Source organism: Aquarana catesbeiana, linkage group LG01, assembly GCF_042186555.1.
Source record: "Aquarana catesbeiana isolate 2022-GZ linkage group LG01, ASM4218655v1, whole genome shotgun sequence".
In the NCBI taxonomy this organism is placed as follows: domain Eukaryota; kingdom Metazoa; phylum Chordata; class Amphibia; order Anura; family Ranidae; genus Aquarana; species Aquarana catesbeiana.
In genome coordinates this window covers 3992409-4002047 of record NC_133324.1, presented here as the reverse complement: position 1 = coordinate 4002047, position 9639 = coordinate 3992409, and the positions used below count along the sequence as shown (strand labels likewise).

The 9639-nt window shown below is 46.2% G+C and overlaps 1 protein-coding gene and 1 pseudogene across 1 annotated transcript; one reads left to right on the top strand and one right to left on the bottom strand.

Moving 5' to 3' along the window:
• The first annotated feature begins 2240 nt into the window (after positions 1-2240).
• Positions 2241-5353, top strand: LOC141129493 (E3 ubiquitin/ISG15 ligase TRIM25-like). The gene has a single exon (XM_073617551.1). The coding sequence runs from the start codon at positions 2295-2297 to the stop codon at positions 4068-4070; it is 1776 nt and encodes a 591-aa protein (XP_073473652.1). The 5' UTR covers positions 2241-2294; the 3' UTR covers positions 4071-5353.
• A 3558-nt stretch (positions 5354-8911) lies between these two features.
• LOC141124328 (U2 spliceosomal RNA) lies at positions 8912-9044 on the bottom strand (annotated as a pseudogene).
• Between the last annotated feature and the right edge of the window lie 595 nt (positions 9045-9639).

Genomic DNA, 9639 nt, shown 5'->3' with positions numbered 1-9639 from the left:
GTGAGGCACATAGATCTAAACAAGGTGTGAGAATATATATACGGATTAAACAGACTGCAGTTGTCCCCGCATGGAGGCGGTGAGTGAAGGACTGAGTTGGGAGGTAACACATGAACCTTTCCTCGCTGTTCTGCCTTAAATTCTAAAACCGAGATACAACGAGAACCTCAGCTGGTAAGGAACCACTTTGTAGTCTGAATGTCCAGCTAGTATCACCCTGTGAGAGAAGGACCCAAAAGGCTACAGAGACATGGAGAAGACCAAAGGACTTCTGTTCTGAGTAGAAACCTCCAGGTATCCTTTCTATTTCTCCATGTACTACTGTCATAAACTCTACAAAATCCTAACTAAAGCGACCGGTGCCCATCATTCCGATCATCCAGAGAAAAGAACATCTCCCTGAGAGGGATGTGCATGGGACATTTATTGCCAAGTAATTGGGCCTGGGACATTCGTAACGTAGATATTGGGTAGATTAAGATCCATATCCCTTCAAATTATACTAAACTGGTTACCAATAGTGCTACACTATGTTTTGTGGCAGATTCATTTTAGCTTGCTTTACCCACCAGACTTGCACAGTGCAGCTCACAGCAATCTCAGGAGAGTGATTTGGGTCCAAAACCCACACATGTCCCGTAAATCAATTTCTGAAGACTCACTCATCTCCAATGTTAGATATATGGGGGGCTATGGAACATTGGTGTAGCACTGGTAGATTTACGATCTACCATCTGATAGGTAAATTTAGTGAACTGCTCATTATAGGAAGTTAGATTTGCCTCTGTTCCAGCTTGGCTGATGTTGCGTGTGGTTCCACATTGTGCCGGTGGGTGTCGTTGTCACCATCGGCGGGTGTTGGAATAGCAACGCGTTAAAGCGGATGAGTGCTCCTTTGTCCCGGGGACAACTCGTTGGAGGTGGCCCTCTGAGTTGCATTCTGGGAGAGGGTATTTATGGGACAGACGCCATGTTTAGGAGTTCGTTTTCAGCCACCTGCTGGCCCTCCTGGCCGACAGGTATGTGTTAGAGTACCACCTCGTGGTCCTCCGTTCCTGAGGCCCGCGTCGCTGCGGCATGTGGGTGGGCCCAGAAGCCTGTCTGGGGCCTACCACAGCAGCCGAGGAATGGTCCTGAGCTGTCTATCCAGAGTGAAGAAGCTGGACAACCGAGAAGATCCCAGGGGAGGACCCGTCATGGAAGGATCATGCAACGTGCTGGTCTGGAGAGGGGCCTGGTGACTCGGTTGGAGGACGTATCCTGAAGTAGTCTTATTGCATAGTACTGCTGGGTTGGCTTAGAGTTCCAAGCACTGTGTCTGACGTTCATCGTGAACCAATACATCCTGTGGCAGAGGATCGTACGGGTTTATTTCAAGGAAGTCTGTGGCAGAGACTTTTGTTCGTGCTACGTACTGGCTGCTAGGCAAGTGAGAGAGGCCTATCCAGGCAGGCAAAGATCGTGTCCCACAAAAAGGGGATTGCATTCAATTACAGTATTCAACTTTAAAGGATGTTCTAAAGAAACCTAAAGAGAGGTATTTGCGCTTCCCTGCAGTTTTCCTCCTGCCTCTTTCCTGCTACTTCCTTCATTACTTGGTTCAATAAAGCATTGAAAACGTACTCAAGTGTTGGTGCTTATATCGTCCAGAGGTAAACTCAACGGAACCCTAGACCCGGTGCCGGTGGAACAGAGGTATCGAGAGTGAAGGTAACAAGCCCGCTTAAACCAGCAGCTCCACCGTGAGTTAGTGCTACATGTGGGTACACTCTGCCACAGCAGAGGACACAGCAATTGTGTTTACTCGATACAGATTGGAGGCATGGAGGTCACCATTTTCACACATAAGGTTATAGCGGTGGTGAAAGTGCCTGTAATAAGTACTGTCTGTGCTGTCTAACCAAGCAGCCATCAGATTCCAATCTTCAATAGAAAATGACAGTGTGGCTGTGATTGGTGGATTTGGGGTAACACAGACAGTTCATATTACGTGATCTGATAACAATATAAAATATTTCTGCAGAGAAAAGTGATGCGGTCTCTGATGATGATTATATGGTTACACCATCTCTGTGTAGATAAACATGGAACACGCCCTTTCTTATCACTCGGGAATTTTCCATAAGGAGGTTCAAAGAGCAATGTGCAGTAAACCCATCAACCAATCATAGTGTTAAAATAAGTGTGAAAATAACCACATGACAGTTATAGATTCTTGAACATTGTACATTGCTTTCTACCCTAAAAAATAAGTCAGACTGAGTTCAATCTTCTCACTTTACTTGTCCTCAGCGATGGCGTCTTCTCATCTGAAGGAGAATCTGGAATGTTCGGTCTGTCTGAACATTTATACGGATCCTGTAACCCTGAGATGTGGACACAACTTCTGCTGGGACTGTATTAGTCGTGTGCTGGATACACAGGAGGAGGATTTAGAATATTCCTGTCCTGAATGTAGAGAAGAGTTCCAGGAACGTCCCGTCCTTCAGAAGAACATTACTCTGTGTAAGATATTGGAGACCCTCCAGACTACACAGGGTGATAAGGACAAAACCGGGGTCTTCTGTACTTACTGTATTCACACTCCCGTACCTGCTGTGAAATCCTGTCTGATGTGTGAAGCTTCTCTGTGTGACGATCACCTGAGAGTCCACAGCAAGTCACCAGAACACGTCTTATGTGACCCCACCACTTCCCTGGAGAACAGGAAATGCTCCGTCCATAAGAAGATCCTGGAGGATTACTGCACTGAGGACTCCTCCTGTATCTGTATGTCCTGCAGGCTGGATGGAGAACATCGGGGACACCAGGTGGAGACTCTGGATGAGGCCTCTGAGAAGAAGAAGAAGAAACTGAGGAATGTTCTGCAGAAACTGATGACAGAGAGAGAGGAGACGGAGAAAAGAGTCCAGAGTCTGCAGGAACACAGGAGGAAAGTACAAGGAGAAGCAGATGATGAAACCAAGAGAGTCACTGCCCTGTTCAGAGACCTCAGGAGACGTCTGGAAGACCTGGAGAAGAGAGTCCTGAGGGAAATCTGCGGGCAGGCAGAGCGGGTCTCCCTTTCTGTTCTGGATATGATCCGGGAGCTGGAAATAAAGAAGGACGAGCTGTACAGTAAGATATATTACATTGAGGAGCTGTGTAACATTACGGATCCACTGACTGTCCTACAGGAATCAGACACAGGTGACTTGTGTGATACTGAGGATGGAGATGATGAGGACAGAGAGAGACATGATAAACTCCTCCATGATGGAGAGGATCTGGATGTGGGGGGGATCTCACACACATTACGCACAGGTTTATCTGATATCATGTCTGGGGTAAATATAGAGAAATATACAGGCACGCATGTCTATCCACCTTCTACTACAAAGGGCGAAGGTCACACCAAGCCACCCCAACCCACACAACCATCCAAGAGAAGTCCCCAACCCACCCCAACCATACAACACTCTCCCCACCAGGATGGAGAACCAAATACTGGGGCTGTACAGCAAACATCGGGGGTGTCGGGGGTTACAGACATATTACTGGATGTGAGGACAGCTGGTAATAATCTACATATATCAGATGATGGGAAAACTGTGTCCTGGATATTTGCTTGGCAGAATAACCCAGAAACACCAGAGAGATTTAAGTATAATCAGGTGATGAGCAGTCAGAGTTTCTCCTCAGGGAGACATTCCTGGGAAGTGGATGTCGGGGAGACAGAAGAATGGACAGTCGGGATGTGTTACCCCAGTATAGACAGGAGAGGAGGTCAGTCAAAGATTGGCTATAATAAGAAGTCCTGGGGTTTGGAGAGGAGATGTGGTGTATGGTGTATGGAGGGTGATCAGTACTCAGTGATACATAACAATAATCAGATGCAATTACCCTATAAAGTCTCAGGTAACGGAGTCAGGATAGTTCTGGATTATGAGGGCGGGCGGATCTCCTTTTATGATCTGTATGACCCGATCCGACATCTCCACACCTTCACCACCACCTTCACTGAGCCCCTCCATGTTGGGGTATGGCTATATGGAGGTTGTATAAAGATATGTGAGGAGAATCAGATGTGAGAAATCTGCTCAGAGACTGGTGACATCAGAGGGTGGAGAATCTGATTGGTGCAATACTCAGCCAATAGGAGGAAGCAGAGGACAATAAACATGAGTGATTTATTTATAAAGCTGCAGGTTCCGGGGCCGTCATCTTCATCCTAAACCTCACTTCACTACCTAGTGTGTCACTGACCAGGAGCAAGCATGCAGGAGGTCAGAGTGTTCAGCCTTCACTGGCTGCATGCTTGTTCTGGGTCAGTGACACACTAAGTGTATTAGGATTGGGGTGACAGCCCTGGAGCCCTCACCTTTATAGTGTATCTATAGCCAAAATGTGTTTTATTTTCAGATATAGATGGAGTGGGGAGGATTAGAACCCCTGTCAGGTTTTTACTGATTTCTGGGGCTCCATTAGAGATATTTCCTCTCACTTCCTGTCCTGGTGACAACATTTTACCAGACAAGAAGTGAGGGGAAATCTCCAACAAGAGCACAGACAGAAATAAAAATCCTTTTTCTTTAGTTGAGTAGGAGAAGACTAGAACCCCTGTCAGAGTTTTATTTCTGTTTGTGTCCCTGTTGTAGATCTTCCTTCGTTTCCTGTCTGATAAAATATTGTCCCCAGGACGGGAAGTGAGGGGAAATCTCTCTAATGGAGCCCCAGATAGCAGTAAAAACCTGACAGGGGTTATAATCCTCCCCCCCACTCCATCCAAAATTAGAACAATAGGTTTTGTTTAGACACCTCTATGATCCTTATGGAGCCGAGCAATTGTTCCATTTCCTCTATGGCCCTATTCATCTGATAAAGAGAAATAATTCTCCTATGATTTACTAATGATGAAATGACATGACTAAGTGCTTATATGCTAATGTTAGGTTCTTTATATAATAACAGGTTCTCTGTCTAGAATGACTTTACAGAAAGATGTTATTAGAACAAATTGTTGTTCTCCGGATCCTTGGAAGGTCTTGTTGGGGAACATAGAGACAGTTGGTCTCCTTCTTCTACAACGAGGGATTTGGGAGTCTGGAGGTGGGACAAGCTGATAAGGTGTTCAGAGATAACAGAAATGAATGTCTCTTGTAATGAATGATGTGCTGCTTGTACAAATTCTTTGGGACGGTCCTCCATGACAACTGTCCAGGACTGGAGGGTAAAAGCCTCCCATATGATGAAGAGGTCAGATCCTTGGTCCACCTGCCATGTCTAAGGATCTCCGCACACCTTCATCTCTCTACTTTCTAATCTTTACTTTTACTTTGTAACTCTTCTCTTCTAAATAAACTTCCAGAACCTTCACCGGGATCAGAGGTCGTTATTTCCTCATCACACGCCACAAGAACTTTGTAATCCCGATGGAACACATCCATCATTTTATTGGGACGCACAAGGCTTCCTATGGTCAGGATTGTCCTACAAAGATCAGTATATATGATTGTCCTACAAAAATCAGTATATATATATATATATAAACAAAATGGAAACAATATATACTTTTGCTCTGTATGACCAATGTTAGTTCAAAAGAGTTAGCAGTCTAATAATACAAACACTAGTTGGATGAAGGTATTTAGCTTAATATGGTGATTATCTACGATTATCAACTCCATTTAATGGTCATAGAGCTTTATCTTTTTTTGATTGAGCTATTTTCAGAAAATATCACATTATGGCCAGTAGATGGAACTGTAAATCATAGTAAATCACTGTATTAAGGAAAATATGGTCAAAATTCATCAAGGCTGGGCAAACGCTTGTCAAATATATATATATTTTTAAATAAATTGACCTCTAAGTGTTACTGTAGATCAAAGTTTCAAGTTTCATTTCATGATCTGTGAATGCATTACAGCAGCTGGGAGTGTAAACCCCCCAATAATGCCAGTGTATGGCCTACATCGATGGTGAAAGGGTAAAATAACAGGCTTGGGGGGGATTCCTTACACCTGCATGTGTAGTGGTGTTACCCGTACAATGTCCTCCAACAAAAAGGGACATTGAGGAGAAAACTATTCCCACCAGATGTCAGATCCAATCCTTGGTATGTATCAGGAGATGGCTACACATATATATGGCTTCCACCCCCATCCCCCATAATCTATTCCAAACCCTTGTTCTTGATAAAGGACAAACAAATGTGAGCTCCCCCAAAATCCATCCCAGACCCTTATCATGCATGCCTGGTGGCCAGGAAAAGAAGGGGATGGGTACATTGCCCGGGGGTGACAAAAAGCACCATCTTGATGGGGACAAGGGACCAGGGTTCGGGGGGTGCACTTGAATCAGAACCTTGAAGCCCCCCTACATTAATGAATATGGGGTACATAGTATTCCTTGTTACTTCTTCACCAAAAACACGCAAACCCATCCTACCCGCCAAGAGAGAGAATCTGCTCTATACAGACATAGAGCCTGACAATGGACAAGAGACTAATAAGACTGAAGCTGACCATAGATGGAGCTTTGTTGTCATCCAATCATCCATCCTCCATCCATACAAATGAGCTGAATGGAGGAGTCCTCCCCGCTGAGACATTGTATTCTGACAGTGAGACCCCTCCCCTCTGATCAGCGGGTGGAGAAACATTTCCCAACATTCCCGGCGGACAGAAGTCGGTCATTAGATCGAATTCTTACAAGGGGGAACGGCCACACACAGATCCAATTTCCTCCAGTCTCTGCTGAACCAGACAAATGTGCATCCATCTATGGCCAGCTTAAGGAGGGTCCAATAATGAGCATAGAAAGGACCAGTGACAGCCAAACCACCCAAATATTCTTACAACCCCAATGAGGCCGTCATCAGATCCCATGGACACACAACGATCTCCTGAGATTTATTGATTAGACTCCAATAAACAGGCATGGAGGAAAGATTGATGGGTAATCACTGGGGCACCACATCCCCAAATATGGAGGAGCAATAAATGTACCGAACACATGTGGAGTGAGACTTCTAATGGTACCAACAATACAAAAGCACAAATACATTGAAAAGAGACTTTTGTAGCACTACCCTCGCAGGAGCCGCTGGATAGGACGGATCTTCTGCTCTTTGCCGTGACCTCCATAATGACTCCAGCCCATGTGATACACCGGGTTCAATGAATACAACTTGTAATATCCCAGAAATCACCAAAGGTAACACCAGGTACACAATAATGATGTGGGGTCAGGAAACCGATACCAAATGAACAAGTAAAGGCGAGTCCCAATATATTGTCACACAGGATGATCGATAACGATAAAAGGGGACTAGCCATATTTATTTTTTTTTTGAAAAGCCCGTGGCGTGTGAAACACACCCAAAAACTCCACCCGGTGCCAAAAAAATGCACACACATAAAGAGTGAAACACAAAACGTGCAACGGTTGTTACACTAGTACTCCCTAGGAAGGACCTTACCCTGATCCCCCGAGGCATTAGGCTCCAGATGGGGACTGAGGTACTTCACTTGGGTCCATCTGGCTGAAACAGACCCACCCAAGTACTAGGTGAGGCTCCCCCAAAGCGAGACCCCATGAGAGAGGGTGAACTAAGCCAAAAGGCCATGTCCACCCCCCCATCCCAAGACTTTCAAGGTAGGCCCGAGGACCCACACCCTACTCATCACACAGTGACAAAACGTGTAACACATCAAACAAAAAAATACGAAAAAGTGACAAACACGGGGAATAAATTAAAAGAAAGTGGGGAGAAAGAAGTGGGAGAAGTAAAAGTGACCATTGTGCAATACAATGGCCGGCCCTTCGGCCAGGAATAAAAAATTCCTCTGGTCCTAGCCAAAAAGCTTGGCCCTAGAGGCAGGTGTGAAGATTAGCCATATTAATTTTTTTTTTTTAAAGCCTATGGCGTGCATACCACACCCAAAAAACTTCACCCGGTGCCAAAAAAATGTGCGCACGCATAAAGAGTGGTCACAAAAAAGTGCAAAGGTACACAGACGTGCCAATTCCCTGATCCCCCGGGGCGTTAGGCTCCAGACGGGGACAAAGGTACTTTACAATGGTCTATCTGGCCGAAACCAGACAGACCCCGTTCTCTGGAGGGTCTGCCGAAACAGAACCCACCCAAGTACTAGGTGGGGCTCCCCCGAAGGGAGAGCCCATGAGAGAGGGCGAACTAAGCCAGAAGGCCATGTCCACCCCTTCCTAAGACTTTCAGGGCTGGCCCGAAGACCCGTCCTTACTCGCCACACAGTGAGACAAACGTGTACAGGACGTGACAAAACAAAGCATAGGATTCAATCAAAATAAATAAAAGAAAGTGGGGAAGGGATAGGGGAGAGGAGAGTGAAAAAGGTGGCCATTGTGTAAAACAATGACCAGGCCCACCGGCCAGGAATAAAAAATTCCTCTGGTCCTAGCCAAAAGGCCCGGCCCAAGAAGCAGGTACTAAAAAAAAAAAAGCGTGTTCTATGGTGCAGTGACCATGGTGCCTCAAATCAATGTGACTGCCACTCACAGTGATTTTATGGCAGCCCTGGACTGCCACTCCAGGGGCACTACTCCATAGGCTTTGAAAGACCAACCCTGGCCACCAGCCCAGACCACAGCAGCCCCCACCCCAGGCAGGAAGGCATGGAGTTCTGGAAGCTTGGTGAGAGCCCTTTACCATCAGGCCTCCCCGTCGTTCCGTCCCTCCTACCTAATTACATTCGGGAAATACTGTCCGCTCCCCCGGTGGGAGAAAGGGGAGCCAGCGTTCTCTCACGAATAACTGTCCGGAGCTAGAGCTGCCCCAATCCAGGCCAGAAGGCCAGGATCCCAACCCTCTGGTTCAGACCCTGTGGTTTTCCATCCCCATCAGAAGGCTTCCCTTTCTGCTACAAACCGTCCAGGTCACCTTTACTCCAGCAGGTTTTGCATAGCAACCGCCATCCCATCTCCATCTCGCCATGGATCAGGGATGAAAGCAAGCTCCACCTCCTGGAAACTGATAAGAACAGATACTACACTTGATCTTAGCCAAAAGGCCGAGAAGCGATCAGCGAGAAGAGATTAGCCATATTCATTTTTTTTTTTTTTTTTTTTTTATTGAAAAGCCAGTGGCGTGCAAACACACCGCAAAAACTTCCACCCGGTGCCAAAAAAAAAAGTGCCCACACATAGAGAGTGAAACACAAAAACGTGCAACGGGTGTGCAGAGTCCTCCACTAGGGAAGGACCTTACCCTAGATCCCCCAGGGCGTTAGGCTCCAGACAGGGACTGAGGTACCCAGACAATGGGTCCATCTGGCCGAAACCAGGCAGACCCCGTTTACTGGAAGGTCTGCCGAAACAGACCAACCCAAGTACAAGTGGGGCTCCCCCGAAGGGAGACCCCCCAAAGGAGAGGGCGAACCAAGTCAAAAGGCCTATGTCCACCCCTTCCCAAGACTTTCAGAGTAGGCCCGAGGACCCACACCCTACTCGCCACACAGTGACAAAACGTGTATACATCACAAACAAAAAAATACAAAAAAGTGACACACACAGGGGTAAATAAAAGAGTAAGGGAGATAGTGAGATGGGAAAGTGAAAGTGGCCATTGTGCAATATAGATTAGCCATATTCATAGTACAGCTCAACATACAGTATGAT

Excerpts from the sequence above, each read along its gene's own strand:
- LOC141129493 (XM_073617551.1), top strand. The coding sequence starts at position 2,295 with ATGGCGTCTTCTCATCTGAAGGAGAATCTGGAATGTTCGGTCTGTCTG.